We start from the raw sequence: 23,158 nt of genomic DNA on the forward strand, positions 1-23,158 counted from the left end.
CCAGTGTGTTCCAAGCTTTTGTATTGAAGTACCAAAACTGTCCCGCCTTTGTTTCTGGCCCTCTAGTTATAACGGCTTGCATGGCATTCACTTTTTCATTAATTTTAAGCACTTGGCTAAAATATCTGTGACTGGCATACCTACACCCCATACTTAATTTTGGACCTCCACTCTTGCATTTCACCATTTACTTGCCACATTGCAGCTTAGATGGATGGTGCAGCCTTATTTTGGGAGTTGGGCATGGCACAATGTCCTAAGGCATTTAGTCAGCCATTTTGTTTGAACTTGCTGCTGTTCAAATATAAATGGCAATGTCTGGCACACCATTTGCTTCTCGCAACGTTAGTTCCATAAGTGGTACTGCGGCCCAGTCCCAGACATGTTTCTTGCTCAGAATTCAGGCCATCCAGCTGTTAAAATCGCAGATACAGATCATCATATTTGCTGTAGTAACTAATTTACGGCTGAAGTGTTGAATGGTTAAGGCATTGTGTCTGGCCTCATCATTTTTGGACATGCAGCATAAACATTAGGTAGGATTTTTGCAATCCGGTAAGCCCATGCTATAAAAATGCTGGTGATGATAGCGTCACATCAACCATTATGCACTCCACAGATAAGCAGCTTCTCAACATTTAATGTGTAGGCTTACACATAAAAATAGCTGGACATTTATATCTGTCCATGATATGGCTATGAATCAGTGAGGATGTTCAAGAGGAAAAACAGGAGGAGATTAAGGAGAAAACTATTAGATTTCATAATTCTGTTGCAATTCTTACATATTTCCATTTGCTATTTTTAATGTTTAAAGTTACAGATGCTGAAAACCACTCCATTGACTCTTTTTAAGAAAACAAGTTTGATAGTAATAGGGGGTTTTGAATAAGACTGCCTTCAATCAATACTAATAGACATATATAGAATTATTCTAAATTTTCTTTTGACTAACAGCAGATAAATTTTAGTGAAACAGAATGCCTTACTGGGCATGGTCATACTGTCATAGAGGTGTACAGCACAGGAACAGACCCTTCGGTCCAACTCGTCTATGCCAACCAGATATCCTAATTCAATCTAGTCCCACCTGCCAGTACCTATATCCCACTAAACCCTTTCTATTCATATGCCCATCCAGATGCCTATTAAATGTTGCAATTGTACGAGCCTCCACCACTTTATCTGGCAGCTCATTCCATACACGTACCACCCTCTGCGTGAAAACGTTGCGCTTAAGTCTCTTTTATATCTTTCCCCTCTCACCCTAAACCTATGCCCTCTAGTTCTGCACTTCGCAACCCCAAGGAAAAGACTTTGTCTATTTCTCCTATCCCTGCCCCTCTTTAAGGTCACCCCTTAGCCTTCAACACTCCAGGGAAAACAGCCCCAGCCTCTTCAGCCATTCCCTATAGTTCAAATCCTCCAACATCCTTGTAAATCTTTTCAAGTTTCACAACATCTTTCCGATAGAAAGGAGACCAGAATTGCACGCAGTATTCCAAAAGTGGCTTAACCAATGTCTTGTACAGCCACAACATGACCTCCCAACTCCTCTACTCAATACTCTGACCAATAAAGGAAAGCATACCAAATGCCTTCTTCACTATCCTAACTACCTGTGACTCTACTTTGAAGGAGCTGTGAACCTGCACTCCAAGGTCTCTTTGTTCAGCAACACCTTACTATTAAGTGTATAAGTCCTGCTAAGATTTGCTTTCCCAAAATGCAGCACCTCACATTTATCTAAATTAAAGTCCATCTGCCATTCCTCAGCCCCTTGGCCCATCTGATCAAGATCCTGTTATATTCTGAGGTAATCTTCTTTGCTATCCACTACACCTCCAATTTTGGTGTCATCTGCAAACTTACTAACTATACCTCTTAGGTTCACATCCAAATCATAGAACATAGAACAATACAGTGCAGTACAGGCCCTTTGGCCCTCGATGTTGCGCCGACCTGTGAACTATTCTCAGCTCGTCGCCCTACACTATCCCAATATCATCCATGTGCTTAGTGTTTAAATCTCCCTAATGTGGCTGAGTTGACTACATTAGCAGGTGGGGCATTCCACGCCCTTACCACTCTCTGCCTAAAGAACATTCCTCTGACATCTGACTTACATCTGACAAATTGACCCCTCAATTTGTAGTTATGCCCTCTCATACAAGCTGACATCATCACCCTAGGAAAAAGTATTTCACTGTCTACCCTATCTAATCCTCTGATCATCATGTCTCTATCAAATCCCCCCTTAGCCTTCTTCTTTCCAATGAGAACAGACCCAAATCTCTCAGCCTTTCCTCATAAGACCTTCCCTCCAGACCAGGCAACATTCTGGGAAGTCTCCTCTGCAACTTTTCCAATGCTTCCACGTCCTTCCTGTAATGGTGCGAACAGAGCTGTACACAATATTCCAAGTGTGGCCGCATCAGCGTTTTGTATAATTGCAGCATGATATTGCGGTTCTGGAACTCAAACCCTCTACCAATGAAACCTAACACACCGTATGCTTTCTTCACAGCACTATCCACCTGGGTGGCAACTTTCAGGGATGTATGCACATGACTTCCAAGATCCCTCTGCACATCCACATGACCAAGAATCTTTCCATTGACCCAGTACTCTGCCTTCCTGTTATTCTTCCCAAAGTGCATCACCTTACGTTTAGCTGCATTGAACTCCATTTACCACCTCTCAGCCCAATTCTGCAGTTTATCCAAGTCCCCCTGCAACCTGTAACATTCTTCCAAACTGTCCACTACTCCACTGACTTTAGTGTCATCTACAAATTTACTAATCCATCCACCTATGCCTGCGTCTAAGTCATTTTAAAAAATGACAAACAGCAGTAGTCCCAAAACAGATCCTTGTGGCTCACCACTAGTAACTGGACTCCAGACTGAATATTTTCCATCAACCACCACTCACTGCCTTCTTCCAGAAAGCCAGTTTCTAATCCAAACTGCTAAATCACCCTCAATCCCATGCCTCTGCATTTTCTCCATCAGCCTACCATGTGGAACCTTATCAAAGGCTTTACTGAAGTCCATGTATACCACATCAACTGCCCTACTCTCATCTACATGCTTGGTTACCTTCTCAAAAAACTCAAGGAGGTTTGTGAGACACGACCTGCCCTTGACAAAACCATGTTGGCTATCTGCAATCAAATTGTTGCTTGCTAGATGATTATAAATCTTATCTCTTATAAACCTTTCCAAAACCTTTTCTACAACAGAAGTAAGGCTCACTGGTTTATAATTACTTGGGTCATCTCTGCTGCCCTTCTTGAACAAGGGCACAACATTTGCAATCTTCCAGTCCTCAGGTACTAAACCTGTAGACAATGTCGACTCAAATATCAAAGCCAAAGGCTCTGGTATCTCCTCCCTAGCTTCCCAGAGAATCCTCGGATAAATCCCATCCAGCCCAGGGGACTTGTCTACTTTCAGTCCCTCTAGAGTTGATAACACCTGTGCATAACTAACCTCGATCCTTTCTAGTCTAATAACTCATACGTCATTCTTCTCCTCGACAAATATTCTCCTTTTCCTGAGTGAACACTGATGAGAAATATTCATTTAGCACCTCTCCGATCTCTGCAGGGTCCACACTCAACTTCCCACTTCTGTCTTTGACTGGCCCTATTCCTACCCTAATCATTCTTTTATTCCTTACATACCTATAGAAAGCTATAGGGTTCTTCTTTATTCTATTTGCTGAAGACTACTAGTGTCCTCTCTTTGCTCTTCTTAACTCTCTCTTTAAATCCTTCCTAGCCGATCTATAACTCTCCATTGCCTTATCTGTACCATCTTGCCTCATCAACACATAAGCCTCCTTCTTCTTCTTAACAAGAGATACAATTTCTGGAGTAAACCACGGTTCCCTTACTTTATCACTTTCTCCCTGTCTGACAGGGACATACCTATCAAGGACACGCAATATCTGTTCCTTAAAGCAGCTCCACATTTCAATAGTCTGCATCTACTGCATTTTGCTACCTCATTCTATGCATCCTAATTCTTGCCTAATTGCATTATAATTGCCCTTGCCCCATTGATAACTCTTGACCTGTGCCATGTACCTATTCCTTTCCATCGCTAAACTAAATGTAACTGAATTATGATCTCTCCCCAAAGTGCTCACCAACAACTAAATCAAACATCTGGCCTGGTTCATTACCAAGCACCAAATCCAGTGTGGCCTCCCCTCTTGTCAGCCCTTCGACATCCTGTGTCAGGAAACCCTCCTGTACACATTGGACAAAAACTGATCCATCCGACGTATTAGAGCTATAACATTTCCAGTCAATGTTGGGGAAGTTAAAGTCCCCCATGATGGCCACCCTGTTCCTTTCACTCCTACTCAGAATAAGTTTGCTAATCCTCTCTTCCACCTCCCTGGAACTCTGCGGAGGCCTATAAAAACTCCAAGCAGTGTGACCTCTCCTCTCCTGTTTCTAACCTCAGCCCACACTACCTCAGTAGACGAGTCCTCATCAAAAATTCTCTCAGCCACCGTTATACTATCTTTGACTAACAAGGCAACATCTCCCCCTCTTTTACCGCCTTGCCTGTTTTTAATGAAAGATCTAAACCCTGGAACCTGCAACATCCATTCCTCACCCTGGTCTATCCATGTCACCGAAATGGCCACAACATCGAAGTCCCAGGTACCTAGCCATGCTGCAAGCTCACCTACCTTATTTCGGATACTTCTGGCATTGAAGTAGACACACTTCAAACCAGTTTGCTGTCTGCCAGCACATTCCTGTGACCCTGAAATCTTGTCCCTGTCCTTCCTACTCTCATCCTTGTGTACACTGCAGCTACACCTCCAGTTCCCATCCCCCTGCTGAGCTAGTTTAAACCCACCCGAATAGCACCAGCAAATTTCCCACCCAGGATATTAGTACCCCTCTGGTTCAAGTGAAGACCGTCTTGTTTGTACAAGTCCCACTTTCCCCAGAATGAGCCCCAGTCATCCAAAAACCTGAAACCCTCCCTATTGCACCATCCTTGCAGCCACGTGTTCAGCTGATATCTCTCCCTATTCCATGCCTCGCTATCATGTGGCACGGGTAACAAACCAGAAATAACAACTCTGGTTGTTCTAGCTCTCAGCTTCCACCCTAGCTCCCTGAAATCCTGCCTTACATCCCTATCCCTCTTTCTCCCTACATTACTGGTACCTACATGGACAACGACTTGAGGCTGGTCACCCTTTCCCTTCAGGACTCCAAAGGTATGATCATTTATATAAATGATTAAAAGTAGTGGACCCAGCACCGATCCTTGTTGCACTCCACTGGTCACAGCCCTCCAGTCTGAAAAACAACCCTCCACCACCATTCTCTGTCTTCTACCTTTGAGCCAGTTCTGTACCCAAATGGCGAGTTCACTCTGTATTCCATGAGATATAACCTTGCTAACCAATCTCCCATAGGGAACCTTGTCGAATGTCATACTGAAGTACATATAGATCACGTTTACCATTCTGCCCTCATCAATCCTCTTCTTTGCTTCTTCAAAAAACTCAATCAAGTTTGTGAGACATAATTTCCCACACACAAAGCCATGTTGACTATCCATAATCAGTCCTTGCCTTTCCAAATACGTGTACATCGTGTCCCTCAAGATTCCTTCCAACAACTTGCCCATCACTGACGTCAGGCTCACCGGTCTATAGTTCCCTGGCTTGTCCTTACAACCGTTCTTAAATAGTGGCACCACATTAGCCAACCTCCAGTCTTCTGGCACCTCACCTGTGACTATCGATGATACAAATATCTCAGCAAGAGGCCCAGCAATTACTTCCCTAGCTTCCCACAGAGTTCTTGGGATGCAACTGATTAGGTCCTGGAGTAGTATCCACTTTTATGCATTTCAAGACATCCTACTTCCTACTCTGTAATTTGGACATTTTGCAAGATGTCACCATCTATTTCCCTACATTCTACATCTTCCATGTCCTTTACCACAGTCAACACCGATGCAACATATTCATTTAGTATCTCCTCGATCTCCTGCGGCTCCACACAAAGGCCACCTTGCTGATCTTTGAGGGGCCCTATTCTCTCCCTAGTTACTCTTTTGTCCTTCAAGTATTTGTAAAAACCCTTTGGATTCTCCTTAACTATATTTGCCAAAGCTATCTCATGTCCCATTTTTGCCCTTCTGATTTCCCTCTTACGTATACTCCTACTTCCTTTATACTCTTCTAAGGATTCACTGGATCTATCCTGTCTATACCTGAAATATGCTTCCTTCATTTTCTTAATCAAACCCTCAATTTCTTTAGTTATCCAGCATTCCCTATACCTACCAGCCTTTCCTTTCACCCTAATAGGAATATACTTTCTCTGGATTCTCGTTATCTCTTTTCTGAAGGCTTCCCATTTTCCAGCTGTCCCTTTACCTGCGAACATCTGCCCTCAATCAGCTTTTGAAAGTTCTTGCCTAATACCATCAAAATTAGCCTTTCTCCAATTTAGAACTTCATCTTTTAGATCTGGCCTATCCTTTTCCATCACTATTTTAAAGCTAATAGAATTATGGTCGCTGGCCCCAAAGTACTTCCCCCACTGACATCTCAGTCACCCGCCCTGCCTTATTTCCCAAGAGTAGGTCAAGTTCTTGCACCTTCCCTACTAGGTATGTTGACATACTGAATCAGAAAATTTTCTTGTACCCACTTAACAAATTCCTCTCCATATAAACCCTTAACACTATGGCAGTGCCAGTGATGTTTGGAAGTTAACTTATTCTTCCCTTTCTTTGGCCTTCACAGCTACATATGGAGCAGGAATTCTTTAACTCTCTGAAAAATAAATAATGCTTAATACATTGCTCATGTATGGATTTTATACACGGGCTTTGTATAAGTTATAAGAAGATATGAATTCCTTACAAGGAATGTTACTCGACACGTTTATTGCTGATGAACCTCCAAACATTTGCAAATTTCACTTTCAGCCAATGCCGTAGTCTTGTTCCTAACTTGTACATTCAAATCATTTTCTAAATTATAATGGACCCAAATTTCTCCCTCTCTCTGCATGAGACCTTATAGCGGCTGCAGAGACAGCCCATGACATTTTGCTTCAGTGAAGTAACTTTGAGGAAGAATGCTAACCATGCATGATAGAAAAATCCACACCAATCACTTGAATTCTCCTCAGTGCCTGGGAGTTGGAGCACTTAGTTTGCATAGAGTAGAGAAAGCTTTCCTTTCCATCAACACCACATCTTCCAGCTCACTTTGATTCCAGGAAGAAAGAATAATTTAAATACTGTAATAAAAAGCAAGTGTATTCAATGATTATAATATGACAAAACTGTAATTATTCAGGCCAGCAGCATTTGTGAAGACTGAAAAAAGTTAACTTTTCAGGCCAACTAACTAGTTTAAGTGCGCAAATTAGATAGATCTTGGTTTTAATCTTCACTCTGTGCTGAGTTCATTGATTTTGTGACTGATGTAGATCCATATGCTAAAACCTGCGGGGGAGGGGGAAATTTAATAAGAGGTAAGAATGAAGTCTTTTTAGGAAAAGGACATTTGCAAAGATGTGATGAGTTGTGTCATTGCAGCTTTCATAGTACTGTTGAAAGCTCAGAAGATTGAGGGAATGATACCAAAGATGCACTCCTCAAGCTCTTGATATTTTTATTTTGTTGCTATGACAGTGCCACTTCTTTCAATATCTGCAGAAATGACTGTAGGTTGGAGACCAACTCTCTCCCACAATATATCTCTTATAAGTTGTTGTATGTCTTGTCCCTTCCCTGGATATGTAGCCTATTGTACTCTCACTAATTAGAATGCACAAGTAACGTTGCTGCAGTGCCTTTTAATCTTTATGGGTCTTGTTCTTTGTGGTCAACATTAAAATAATTTGCAACATTATAATATCACAATGAACTTGTTACATATAATGTGAGAAAGTACATTTCACAACTGTCTTTTTAGAGTATTGTTTGAAAGATTAAAACTATTAAGCACAATTTTCTCCAGCAAATGGTATTTGATTTTCGGAAACCCTAATCTATTTCAAGTCATAGACTACTCCAGCATGGGAAGAGTCCTTTGACCCATTGGGACTGCACTATCAATTCTAGTCCCATTTCCCAGTACATGGTCTTTAACCTTGTATACTATGACTTTTCAAGTACTCATCTATATACTTCTTAAGTGTTGGGGTGGTTACTGACTCTATCATCCTTTTAAGCAATGAGCTCCAGATACCCATCACTCTCTTGGTGAAAGCATCTTTCCTTAAATACCTTCTTAACCCTCTGTTTCACACCTTAAATCTATGCACCCAGTTATTAGTTCTCTATGAAGGGGGAAAGGTCCCTTCCTAACAACCCTACCTATGGCCATCATAATTCTGTAGAACTTGATCACATTCTCCACCCCCTAACTCCCCCCCCCCCCCCGCCTCCCCCTCACCCCTCAGCTGTGTTTGGCTCTAAGGCTAGCATTGGCTTCCTATCAGCCTCTCTTCGAGTTGAATTGCTTCAGCCCAGGTAACATGCTGGTGGGTCTCTTCCACACAATCACATCTTCATACAATGTGAACTCTAGCCCAATTACATACTGTAGTGACCAGAAATGCACACAGTTGCCCCAAATATGCCTCAACTAACATAAATGACTCCACCATAACCCCCTTACTCTTGTCATAGAGTCAGAGAGATGTACAGCATAGAAACAGACCCTTTGGTCCAACCTGTCCACGCCGACCAGATATCCCAACCCAATCTAGTCCCACCTGCCAGCACCCGGCCCATATCCCTCCAAACCCTTCCTATTCATACACCCATCCAAATGCCGCTTAAATGTTGTAACTGTACCAACCTCCACCATATCCTCTGGCAGCTCATTCCATACACGTACCACCCTCTGTGGGAAAAAGTTGCCCCTTAGGTCTCTTTTATATGTTTCCCCACTCACCCTAAACCTATGCCCTCTAGTTCTGGACTCCCCGACTCCAGGGAAAAGACTTTGCCTATTTACCCTATCCATGCCCCTCACAATTTTGTAAACCTCTATAAGGTCACCCCACAGCCTCCGACGCTCCAGGGAAAACAGTCCCAGTCTCTCCCTATAACTCAAATCCACCAACCCTGGCAACATCCTTGTAAATCTTTTCTGAACCCTTTCAAGTTTCACAACATCTTTCCGATAGGAAGGAGACCAGAATTGCACGTAATATTCCAACAGTGGCCTAACCAATGTCCTGTACAGCCGCAACATGACCTCCCAACTCCTGTACTCAGTACTCTGACCAATAAAGGAAAGCATACCGAACACCTTCTTCACTATCCTATCTACCTGCGAGTCCACTTTCAAGGAGCTATGAACCTGCACTCCAAGGTCTCTTTGTTCAGCAACACTCCCTAGGACCTTACAATTAAATGTATAAGTCCTGCTAAGATTTGCTTTTCCAAAATGCAGCACCTTGCATTTATCTGAATTAAACTCCATCTGCCACTTCTCAGCCCATTGGCCCATCTGGTCCAGATCCTGTTGTAATCTGAGGTAACCCTCTTCGCTGTCCACTACACCTCCAATTTTGGTGTCATCTGCAAACGTACTAACTGTACCTCTTATGCTCGCATCCAAATCATTTATGTAAATAACAAAACGTAGAGGGCCCAGCACCGATCCTTGTGGCACTCCACTAGTCACAGGTCTCCAGTCTGAAAAACAACCCTCCACCACCACCCTCTGTCTTCTAACTTTGAGCCAGTTCTGTATCCAAATGGCTAGTTCTCCCTTTATTCCATGAGGTCTAACCTTGCTAATCAGTCTCCCCATGGGGAACCTTGTCACACGCCTTACTAAAGTCCATATAGATCACATCTACTGCTCTGCCCTCATCAATCATCTTTGTTACTTCTTCATAAAACTCAATCAAGTTTGTGAGACATGATTTCCCACGTACAAAGCTTTGTTGACTATCCCTCATCAGTATTCAATGTCTCAACTGATAATGGCCACTCATGCCTTCCAAAGGCATCTCACCTCCCTCACCCGATAGTTCTTCTGAATTCAAGGCTGTGTGGACATGCACCAAGGTCCTTTTGATCCTCTATACTTCCTTCGGTCCTAGCCTTCAGTGTTGTACTCCCCTGTTAATCCTCCCAAAATGCGTTGTATCTCACTTTTCAGGATTAAACTTCATCTGCCACTGTCTGACCTGCATATCCATCTTGTCCCACAGTTTAAGGATTTCTACTCCCTGTTTATTCTGTGTCACGTCAATGGACACAGGCTTCCAGTTACAGAAACAAGTTTGAGTATTGTTTTCTGCATCTTGTCACAAAACCTATCTTGATTCTATTTGCCAAATTGCCCTGGATCACATGAGTTGTAACTGTCTTGATCAGCCTCCCATGTGATACCTTGCAAAACCCTTGCTGAAATTCACATGGACTACATAAACTTTGAGTCCTTTTGATCTTTTTGCTGGAGAAAGAGGAAGAGGGACACTTCCCTTTTTATATCTTAGTGAATTATGAATTTAATAGCACAACTGAAATGTCTGTCATTTTTCTTTTAGGTGTGGGCTACGCTGTGATTCTTATAGCCCTATACGTTGGCTTCTACTATAACGTCATTATAGCCTGGTCCCTGTACTATCTCTTCTCTTCATTTACATCTGACCTTCCATGGGTTCATTGCAATAATCATTGGAACAGTCGCAACTGTACTGACCCAAAGCTACTCAATGCCTCAGTCCTGGGAAATGGAAGCAAATATTCCAAATATAAAATTACACCAGCTGCGGAGTATTATGAGTAAGTTGGCATCTTTGCACTTATTCACTCTTGACTGACCTGTATGTTTCAGACAGCTAAAAAATGCATTGATAACTTTATCATTGTTTCAGCCAGTATTTGAATCCAGCAGCACATAATTTAAATTTCATTAAATCTTTGGGAAAGCTGATTAGATTTCCCACTCTTCTGATAGTTTGTGTTTATGTATTTTACTGCTGGTATAAAGAAGTTCTGTTTCTAACATTACATTATTGTTACTCATATTTTCAAAAGGTCATTCTGACTATTAGTGAAAACTGCCAAATATCACTTGCACAGTATTTAATCTCCTGGTTTATTTCTCCCTGTAAAAGCACCTTATAATTCTTGATTGTTTTACAACTGCCTGAAAGTGAAGAGGAGAAGCTTTAATGGCAGCATTTGTTGTGATAACCCTTTGAACTTCCTGCAGAATGAGATCATACTGATGGGAATAAGTTAACACATTTATTTGAAATCCAGACGTAGATACATATATAGTCATTTAGAAATACAATGCTTTACTTTATTTCTTCTTGTTTTGAACTTTTTTTATATTGTTAGATATAATTTTGCTAAAGTTCAATCTAAATGAATGTCATTAAATATATATTTCTGTGAGTAATATTGTTTTTTCTGTTGCAGTTAATGTAATGGGCTTGATTAGCTGTGACCAGCATTTTGTAGCCATATATTTGCCCATTGATTTATTTGTTTTGCTTTACATCTGTAGACAGGTCATCTGAACATGATGTACTGATGATTGGGTGTCTTGGAACTAGGTTAACAGGGCAAGTCATTGTGTATCTCTACTAGATTCAAAGAATCATTATTGAGCAGTGCAGGCAGAAACAGGAAGAGTAGATTTAAACAGTGAACGTAATGTCAATTCAGGCCCAGAAACTGAAATAAAGAAAGGGAAAGAAAGATTGTTGTACAATATATAAAGAAAAACTAATAAATGTGTATATATATCTATCAATGAACGAATAAGACTTCAGACAAATGGACTGTGAAAGGAACGGAAGATTGTATAAGAGTTATTAAGAGTTACCATACAATTTTAAAGGATACTTAGACTAGGATGGATGAACTCTAATGGTCTGTGGCAAGTTTAATTTCTATTTGTGATGCAAGTACAGGAACATCACTTGAGCTGATGCACTTAAATTACAAAACAGTGTGCTGTTATTATTATTAAACAGCATGCTCTGGCTATTCATGTTTATCTGTCTGAACTCAGAAATCTCTGGAAGTTGCAGCATATTTTACAGTTGTATCTTTGCCATTGTTTTCATCAAGTCTCTAATATTTTGAGTTGCTATCATTTTGAAGTTAAAGCAACTGATCCACAATTATTGGAAATAGTTTCACTGAGTGTAATCTGCAGAACATGCATGATAAATTAACTGACCTGAGTTCAGAAAATAAATAGAAATGTTGCACTGATTAAATCTGTTTGGATTGATTTAACTCTACATTTCATTTCACAAAAAATATTATTGTCCCCTATACATTGATCATTTTGGTTTGAAAAGATACACTGTAGTCTATAGTATTAATTATGGACAACAAATATCTGGTCTTATTCTGGCAAGAATTAAACCAGGAAGGCTGAGAATTTATAAAAAGTTAGTTCAGGTGCTTCACCCTTGGTATTTTCTCCCTGCACATTTCTTGGCAGTTTCCAAATACAAATAACCACAATGTGCAAGAGATATTCCTGTTGCAGGTAGAGAACACTTACAAATAATCAAACACCAGATATTTAATTATAAGAATTGGCTGGTTTAGTATGTCACCTTGGGGAACATTGAGAGTCCAGCATGGCAGAGAATGAGTGAAATGGGAAGTCGGAGGGTGAGGAGCTTGATTGACCTTTCAGAGGCAGCAAAGTTGGTAAAGACATAAAGCCTTCTGTTGGTGACTGCTTTCAAGCTGGAGATCCTCTTGAAAATTCTTGAGCTGAGCAGATCAAATACCAATGTTTTGGGCAGTGGAATAAAAACAGACTCATCTACATTACTTATTCTAGGTGTGGTGATGCCAGAAAGAAAAAGCTCCTGATATAATCTTGTGGTTGGCATTTTCAGATTACCGTATATACTGAAGTAATAGTTGAATTTTTTTGACTACATTTTAGGGTTAAATTATTGGGGTCGACTATTACATGGATACTATTTTTGAGCGGCTGTAATTTATGCCCATCAAAATATCACTAGCAGAAGCCCAATTGATCTCCAAATGAATAAAGAAGATAAAACAACGAATTATGGTAATTCTGAAAATCCGGGGGGGACACAATAGGCAGCAGACTGGAAGACCAGGAGCAGAGCAGACCAACTGGCAGACTGGAATACTGGAGCAGGATGTGACAGCCTGCACACTGACTCATAAACTGATAACTGATCTGTTATCTGTAAAGAACTAGGGTTGACTTTTACATGAGATATATGAAAAATTCTAGGTTATTTAGCCAAAAAGAGGAGGCCAATGTTTACAAGAGATCGACTATTACTCGAGTGTATACAGTATCTTTGGGCACAAGATATTGCTGATCTATTTGCTTTTCACTGAGGAACAAAATCAAAAATACATCTATTGTAAAACCGACTTCTGTAGCAATTTATTTTTATGTCCAGCAAAATCAGTGGCATGATCAAATCATCAGTTAATTGCCGTGTGTTGTTTTAATTAAAAATCTGGTAATATGGTTTTCCAGATCTTGGTATCTTTGTAATGAAGATCCTTTTCTCATAAGAGTAATGCAAGACACCATTTTTGTGACTTACACCTATGAAAGCGATAATACATCTAAACGGTTAAGAACCTTTGGGAAATAGCACTAAGCATCTTTTTGTTGCACAGGCGAATTATTTTTTCAAAGTATTACATGTTGTGGTCATATTTAAAAATACTTGCCAGCAAAAAAGCATAATTGCCAGCACCATACCAACACATAATTAAAGAACATAGCTTTATTAATCCCAAGTGTTTAAAGCTCTTAATGATTTTAATTGAAAGCTGCAGCAATAAACATTAACCTGTTAAGCTTAGAAATAAAAATTCTGAAAGTTCTTATTTCTATTTGGAAGGAATTCTACAGAATGGTTTTCATACAGTTCAGGGATTGTCTGTCAGACTATTGCTTTGCAAGATGATAAAATGCCAACTCTTTTTAAAGTCTTACTTTTAATTATTTTTTTCTTAGCTTTTTGTTGGTAATTTATCACAGTGCTCTGAAGTATTTTTTAAACGATCTACTGGATATTGTAGCATGTGTTTTCTACTGAATGTTTATACTTGAACGTGATAACTGAGGTTTGATTTTGTGTGCATTTGATTTGTAGGTGCATTGATTAAGTTTCTGGTGTCTTCAAATAGGCAACAAAATTCTTTTTTCACTTTGGTATATTCAATGCATAAAACTTCAATAATCCAGAAAATGGAATGTAGCCATACTGGTGTTCTGAATTGTTTTCTGTCCAGTGCATTCACATTTCTGACCTTTTAGAAAAAATCCCTGATCATTTGTTTCAGAAATTTTTGTTTATGATTTCACACATATTAATAAACTACAAATATCTTGAAGTACTTTATACTCAGATGACTCAGAAGTCAGATTCTAAAGCTATAGTTGATTCTTCTCCATTGTACATGTCCTTCTGTCTCAATTAGTTCTATTAATCCTGTGAACAACTTACACAATTGAGTTACAGTTCAATTCAGCGGGATTTCCTTTAGTCCGCATTTGCCATACATAGTCATCTCTGCAAATTTGGTGTTGTTCATACCTGAAGCATATAATCATGCTGCATATACTTGGGCATACGAGCAACGGCAAGCAATAATTGGAATCTTGTCTTTTTAATAATTTTCTCAATCTCTTTGAACACCGGACAGGAGAGTAATCTATATCGGACAAAATCTCTCTGGGTATTGCACTAATATCTGCCTACTAGCTCATACAAAGTGATTTATTTCCAGTGTTCAAACTTTTTTCCATAAAAAGCCATCTGGAGATTGAGAGAGCTCTGACCTGCATATTTCAGCTGGAGTTTTTATGTTGGAGAAAACACGTAATATTGGATTGTTTCCTTGCTAGCCAAACCCAACTGCAAGCATTCTAAATATTTGTTGTGTGCTTTCTTCTTGCAGTTCCAGCTGTGTGCACTCAACTTTTGTGTACAGGAATGTTTCTTGAAGTTTGAGTTCAGTGGTTTGGTTGTATTAAAAGAGAGTCTAATATTCATCTGTTCTTCCAAAGGCTTTTGCCGCTCCTGTATAATTCAAATGTTTACTGTAGGAAGTTCTACTTCAAATTGTAGAAGGTAATATATGCACTGATTGTAGCTAAAAGTCAGTATTTTATTTCACATTTTTTCCCAGTTTTCTGAAAATTTGAAAGGTTTTGATTGGAAATCTATAAATTTCAGACTAATAAAAGAAGTTCTGATCTTTAGATTTTTCTGACTAAATGTTTTTGAATGAAGGCCAAAGTCTCCAATTTGTCTCATTTCCATAAGACTATAAGGAAGGGTGGGTCATCCACCCCTTGAGATTACTCCAATGAATAGGATCACAGCTGATCCAAAATATCTCATATCCACTTTCCTGCAATTTCTCATTACCCTTGATTTCCCCACTGATCACAAATGTATATACCTCAGTCTTAAAATGTATATGCAGGGTTTGGAACTCCTTGCCACAGAGAGCTGTGGGGCAAAGACTCTCAACCCTCTGAAAGGAGAAATTCTCCTCATCTTAGTCTTGAATTGGTGTCCCTTTATGCTGAGACTACGTCCTTTGGTCCTCAAATCTCCTCTAAGGGGAAACGTCGTCTCAGCATTTACCCTGTCAGGCCTCTTAGAAATCCTGTATGCCTCCATGATATCATCTCTCACTCTTAATTCCAATAAGTAGAATCCTAACCTGTTTGAACCTTGCTCATAAGACAATCCCTCCATGCCAGGGATCAAGCTAGTGAACCTTCTCTGAACTGCCTCTAATGAAATAATCTTTTTTTTCTGAAAAAAAGGAGACCAAAACTGCTCACAATACTCCAAATGTGGTCTCACCAATGCCTTCTACAATTTCAGCACGACTTGCTCTTGTACTCCAACCCTCTTGAAATAAGGGCCAACATTGCATTAGCCTTCCTGATTGTGTGTGCTAGCTTTATGTTTCATGCTCAAGCACCCTTGAGTCCCTTTGTGCTGCAGTTTTCTGCAGTTTTTTTCTCCAGTTTGTTGTAAGTTCTAACTAATATCCAAAAAACTGTATTTTTAACTGTTCTTCAGAAAATTATTTTATGATCACTATGCTTTTATACATCTGGTTCCTGTGAAATAAGCCATTCCTATAATGCTTAGTTTGGTATTAAGATAACATAAGACACTACACTTCAAAGCATAATTAATTAATTACAGATATCTTTGGAACATCCTCAGGATGTGATAAGAGACCAGACAAGAATATAAATATTTTACTTTATACCTTGCTTGAAAGACATTTTTAACTTATGCAGAGAATTTTATTCATTTTAAATATTTATCGAAATTTGATAAAGTCTTTTATTTATCCACGTTGAACTCTGAAATATTTTGACATTAGATTCAGGGCTCAAATGTGAAGCACAATTCTGTATCCCACTTCTAATTTATGGAACAGATCACTATCACAACTCAGCCTTCTCTTTCCACTAAAAAAAATCCATAAATTTGGGAACTAGTGCAAAACGATTTTAGTAAGTGATGTTGGATGAACATCGTGATAAAACCAAACTCAGACTGACAGTAACAATCACAGCATTATTCTAGAGGAATTGTAGCATTTAGCAAATCTTGTGCAATCCTCCAAAAATCATTTCTACAACTCCAAGCATTGTTTAGTGAACTCTGTCATGTTCTATTAAATCCTTTATCAGCTTATTTATTTAATTAGATCCATTAGTGAGACTTAACCTTGCTATGTTACAAATTAATGAAACTTATTATGGGTTTAGATGCTTTGTTGAGTTGAGGTGGAAGCAAACAAAAGTATGAGAAGCATTATTTACTAAGGTGCTCCTGTGGTGCTCATATCTGCAGTTTTTCTTTATTATACTTCAATCACTATATTGCAGTCCTCTATCTCACCTGCTGCTGCTACTATGTTACATTCATCTTTTTTGTACCAACTTCACACATGCAACTACTCTGTAATATCTATTGTACAGCAATGCTCTGTGTCTGCTGCCCTGCACTTTGTCCTCCAGCAGAAATCTATGTAGGTGTTCAGTTCTGATCAAATGGCCAAAATATAAAATATTCCTTTCTGATTGTGAATAACTTTTTAAAATTTTTTTTAACTTTTATAGTTTCAAACCTATTTTATTTTGTCTTGTGGTCTTTGTCTGGAGCACAATTCAAAGGCTTTATTTCCATCCAAAACATTTTACATGTTGCAAGCAAGAAACATTCCCAGGGATGGATCAACCCTCTGTGTCGATAACTCGAAAAGGTAAAGATAGTATTAAACTGAAGAAAGAAAATATAATGATTCCAAAGACAGGTGGAAGATAAGAAAAGTAGACAATATTATGATTAAAGTAAACAATAATTAAAAAATTAATAAGAAGTGGAAAAGTTAGAATATGAGAGAAAGCTAGCCAGAAATATAAAATCAAATAAGGGTTTCCACAGAAAGTGAGTGTGGAGAATTACTCATGGAAAATAAGTCATATTTAGCAAAAATTGTTATCTGGTTAAAGGCAGCTGTTGTTTAACATGCACAGTTTCCTCCATGAACTACAGCTGAGTAAACCACAACCTGCATCCGTTTTCTCTGCTGGTGAAAATGGTGATGCCTGATGTGGAGGAAGAACTTCCTGAATTGGGTGGCCAGAATAATATTGTCTACAATTAGTGGCATCATCTACTGGTAATATTTGTCTAAATAGGCAAACTTATTTACTTGTTCCAGTTTGACACCATCCACCTCAATCATCATTGTGCTTTCATCCAATGCATTTTAAGTACTATATTGAAACCAAAAAGCCAAAACATTCAATCTATAGTGTAAATGTTCAGATTTTACTTGATTTATGACACTTAGTATGGCCACTTCTGATTCTGCACGTAAGAACTGTGTCATCAAGTACTATCCTATTAGATTCTGTGACTTCCAATGTTCACTTCAACCTTTACTCCAGCTATCTAATTGACAATTGCTGGTAATTTTGTAAGTGAAAACCCAAGAGAAAAATTGTACTTAACAATTTCTACAAGGGTTGTTTGTACTACTTGTCAACTAAAGTTATGGCATTAGGATAGGCAATAAATGCCGGCCAGGCAGTGATGTCCATGTTCCACAAGTGAGTAAAGAAAAACTTCAACCCCTTTCAATATAAACACAAGTGTCAGTATTTTCAGGGAGCTGGACTGAAGAATGACACATTATGCATATAAGAGAATGAACACAGATTTTTAAAAATAAAATAACTTCTTTTGGATTTCTCCGTACGCTTATAGTTTTTGGTGATTCTTCAGTGTGCGTTTAAAGATATCTTTCTGTTTTATGAGAGTGAATTCAAAAATGAAAATCTATGCACTGTGAGAAAAAGAGAAACCCCAGCATGACTCTTTGCATCTGAATTTATTTTTATAACTTTTCTTGTCACTGCTAAGTTTCTTCCCTCTTCCTAATGCTCCATCAGAGCCAACTCCCAACTCATACTTGGCTACCATCAAAAAGAGCTATAAATTGTGACTGTACTGAATAGTTCTCATACATACCTTCCTCTCATATCATAAACCAAGAATCCATCATCACAAAAGATATTTATAACTCCTTCCAATGCTTAATATTTAATACTAAGGAATATCATAAGTGATCAACAGATAAAAGAATATTGGGCTTAAGCCACTTTTACCCTCGAGACCATTGCCCCTGGATATTGCATATGTCTGTAAAATATCAAGTCTTCATAGGATGTCAGCTCATTTTAACGCATTTTGGGTGTTCCTTGTGCGTTGTGTCTTGGGACAGACCAACCACTATTGGCAGTTCTCAAAGAATTACTGTTACTCTTAAATGGTATTTTTCTTAAATCAGATGCCTGCCACAGAAGCACAAAACCATCACCTCAAATAAAAATAGAAAATGCTTGAAAAACTCAACAAGTCTGGCAGAACCTGTGGAGAGACAAATAGAGTGAATATTTTGAGTCTTAAATGAAAAAAATGGGATGAGAAACGAATGAGATCAGACTCAAAATACTACCTTTGTTTCTCTCCGATGATGCTGGCAGACCAGCTGAGTTTCTCCTGAACTTGCTGCTTTTGCTTCACATTTCCTGCTTCCACGGTTTTACGCTTTTATTTGAGCATCACCTCGAGTTGCTTCTTCGGACATGCTGTCACAGAGTACTGCATAGGAGATGGAGGCTTTTTCAAACAACCATACTTTACGTACCATTAGAACAGCTTGAACGTGGGGTATTAAATGAGTCAATGCTGTGTTAATTGTGTCTCAACTCTGAAAGCAGATGTTTGTTCAGCTACAGAAAATTATTAGGGTTGGTGTGCTCACACTTTGCATCATTCAGGAATGTTGTTTCAGATTACCACCATGTTACTTGACTAGTTTTGTTGCATGACATCTAAAGGAGAATGCACAGCACTAACAGCTATGTCGCTATATAATGCCCAAAGAAGCCTTTTTTAAAATCAGCTCATTTAACAGTGCTGCTATCATGATGTGTCTTTCTGGTACCTCATGGGTTTTGACGAACAATGATCAAAACCACATGTTTCTTGGTGCCTCCATGGGTACTTGCAAGCTGAACATTCATGCAAAACGTTGTCACATGGGTATTTGTGTATCACACATCTATTCTCCTATTTCTTATTTGAATGTATGGCCCAATAGTTTCTTAGAACCACCTTTCTGTATTCTGTCAGAAAGTTGTAACTCTTGATGCTTGACCAAGAGAAGGCTCTGGACATGGAGACAATAAAAGACATGACAGTGATGATCAGAGGCCATCCCAAACTTAGAGAAGATATATGGAATGTGAATGAAGGAGGGACAGGTACAGGTAGATTGGAGGACCAGAAAACTGCTGGTCATAAATTTGTTTGTGAGCTCAATGTCAGTGAACTAGGACTCATTTGAGAATATGCCAAGTCACCTGTACAATATGGGAGTGTATACAGAGGAGTCTGCAATCGGCATCTCTGCAGTGACATGGGACCATCTTACTACAATGGCAGGTATTGCCACTCCCATGTTCTCATATTGAATGTACTGTCTCCCCAGCTTTTCCCTGACAATGCTGGGATTGGAAGGGCTGAACAAAGATTCTATTGCTTGCAAAATTGACTACAATATCCCATGCAGAGCTACCCATGGAAGCATTGTCTAAAACAGTGACCTCTGCCAGAGTCCCATTAGAATTACTTCAGGGATTCAGCAGAACCCAGGATAGAAATTGAAGTCTCTAAGAACCTCACTTTGAAACATTGTGTTCTCCCTAACAGCAAGTGCCTGTATAATCTAAACAAATTCTTATCTTGTTAATACTCTTGAAGTTGAAATTACTTGGTGTACTGTTAATAATAACTGCTTATATAATTATGGATCTGTTGTGCCTATAGTTTTGGGGAAGGTACATTTTTATTTCAAAACACAAATAAAATTGCAATGAGAAGTTGTTTATATAGAACTATAATGGGGCATTGAGTTCTTTATACTTTGCATTGTGTTTGTTTGTGAAGCATTTTCTTTCTTGGATGTCAAGAAATACAACAGATAGTACAAAGTGTAGAATTAGGTGGTAAAAGGTGGAGTAGGACAGATTAGGGACCAAAATGAAAATTTACACACAAAGGCTGGGGGTGATGGGGGACATGGCTGAGGTATCAAATGAATTTGTTACATTCGTCTTTATCGAGGAAAAAGACATTACTGAGGCCATGATGACTGAGGAGGAAACTTGATTATTCAAAGCGTTCAAAATTGATCAGGAGGAAGTACTGGATATGCCATTGGTACTTGGAGTTGTCAAGTAACCAGGAGTGTAGAAGATGCATCCAAAGATCTTGAAGAAAGCAGGAGTGGAAATTGAAGAGGCACTGGTCATAATCTGTCCACTTTCCAAATATATAGAGGTGGTGCCTGAAGTTGGCAAATTATAAACATTACAGCCTTGTTCAAAAAAGGAAACACCACGCTATTACAGACCAGTTGATTTAACTTCTGTAGCAGGAAACGTTCTAGAAACAATTCATGATTCAATAGCCATATGGGCAAACATGTTAATTAGGGAGAGCCAGTATGGACTTCTAAGGGAAAGTCCTGTTTCATTCAACTCAACTTAACTTTTAATTACATAAACCTATTTATTGAGCTATGAGAGGGAACTGATGAAGGTAATGCTGTTAATGATCATATTCATGGACTTGTAAAAGGGTGTTTGATACAGTGCCACACAACAGACTGGTGAGAAAGGTTATGGCTCATGGAATAAAGTGGACAGCAACATTGTCGATACAAAATTAGCTGAGTGATAGAAAACAAACAGCAATGTTTAATAAATTGTTTTTTTTTTAAGAGTAGAGGAAGTTTATAGTGGGCTTTCCCTGGAGTCAGTATTGAGACCCTTGCTTTTCCTGAGTTAGATTAATGGTTGAGATTTTGTTGTTCAGACAACAATTTCAAAATTTGGAGGCATTGTAAAAGGTGAAGGGGACAATAGAACTTCAAAAAGTATGTTGACAGTTTGCTGGCATGGGTGGATAGGTGGCAGATAAATTTCAAGGTGGAAAATATGAGGTGATGCATTTTGGTAGGAAGAACATGGAGACACAGAGTATAACATAAAGGTATTTATTCTAAACAGTAAGCAGGAGCAGAGACACCTGAGTATATAAGTACGGATATTATAAAAGGTGGCAGGATAAGTGGAGAGCATGGTTAATAAAGCATATGGTATCCTAGATTTGATAGTGGCATAGAGTGCAGGAACAGGTCGGTTATGCCATGCCTGTATAAGATACACAATTTGACCTCAGCTGGAGCATTGTGTACAGTTCTGGTGCCACACCATAGGAAGGATTTGAACATATTGAAGAGAATGTAGAATATGTTGACAAAAATGAGAAGCTTCAGTTATGAAGATAGTTTGGGGAAGTTGGTAATGTTCCTTCTGAGAGAGGAGAGGGCTAAGAGGAGTTTCGATAGAAGTTTTCAAAATCATGAGAGGTCTGGACAAAATAGACAAGGAGAAATTATTCTCACCCATAAAAGGATCAAGAATGAGAAGACACAGATGTAAAGTGATTTTCAAAAGGAAGTGGAAGAAACTTTATTTCACATAGCAGGTAGATCGGGTTAGCACAGAATGCACTGTTTGGAAGGGTAGTGGATGCAGGTTCAATTGAGGTATTCAAGATGGCATTAGATAAATATTTCAATAGTTACAATGTACAGGGTTAATGGGAAAGGATGGAAGACTGGCATTGAGCTCTATTGCTGATTGAGACAGCCAGTGCAGATGAGATGGACCATTGAGTCATGCAGCATGGAAGCAGACCCTTCGATCCAACTTGTCTGCACTGACCAGACATTCTAACCCTACCTAGTACCATTTTCTAGCATGTGGCCCATATTTCTCTAAACCCTTTCTATTCATTTACCCATCCAGATGCTTTTTAAATGTTGTAATTTAAATGTTGTAATGGTGGTGCCTCCACCACTTCCTCTGTCAATGGCCTAATTCTGAACTATAACAATTCTGTGATTCTGTAACCTGTTTTACTTCTTGTGCTGTGTTTTTGATTCTACAAATTTTTTAAAAAGGGTGGATAGAACCCAATTTTAGCATTCCTGCCCACATTACACTGTCCCCAATGTTTGTTGGTGTAAGCACCGAGCCCACAGGCCTTGGTCTGGATGATGCATACAGAGTCTTACTCTCTGACACACATTATGGTATCTCCAGCTTCCAGATGACCTGTAGTTCATGGTCAGAGAGTAGTCACAAACCATAGTTTAAAAGGAGAAACCTTTTGAAAGATAATTTCAAAAGATCTTAACCATGTGCTTTGTGCCAGCTCATACTCCCTCTCAACCATCCAATGGCCTCTCTTCGTGGCCCTTCGTACTTTCCATACCATCTAATCAGTCCATGCCTAGTCACCGAATAGACACAGATCAATGAACCTTGTAGTGACAATGGCATGTGTGGAACTGCTGAAAAACAGACATTCATCACTTCCTTAAAACAATTGCTACTGCAACTTTATATAAGTGTCAATCAACTAGATCTGCAAAGTAACAATAACAAACTATGAATGCTA

General features: G+C 39.2%; 1 protein-coding gene across 3 annotated transcripts in view; it reads left to right on the forward strand.

Moving 5' to 3' along the window:
• Positions 1-23,158, forward strand: part of slc6a2 (solute carrier family 6 member 2) — a 175,916-nt gene that overhangs the window by 11,743 nt on the left and 141,015 nt on the right. For all 3 annotated transcript variants that reach the window (XM_043707014.1, XM_043707015.1, XM_043707016.1), the window contains one exon: positions 10,580-10,817. In XM_043707014.1, the coding sequence (XP_043562949.1) occupies positions 10,580-10,817 (238 nt within the window). The remainder of the gene's footprint in view (positions 1-10,579; positions 10,818-23,158) is intronic.

This window comes from Chiloscyllium plagiosum, chromosome 17 (assembly GCF_004010195.1).
Source record: "Chiloscyllium plagiosum isolate BGI_BamShark_2017 chromosome 17, ASM401019v2, whole genome shotgun sequence".
NCBI lineage: Eukaryota > Metazoa > Chordata > Chondrichthyes > Orectolobiformes > Hemiscylliidae > Chiloscyllium > Chiloscyllium plagiosum.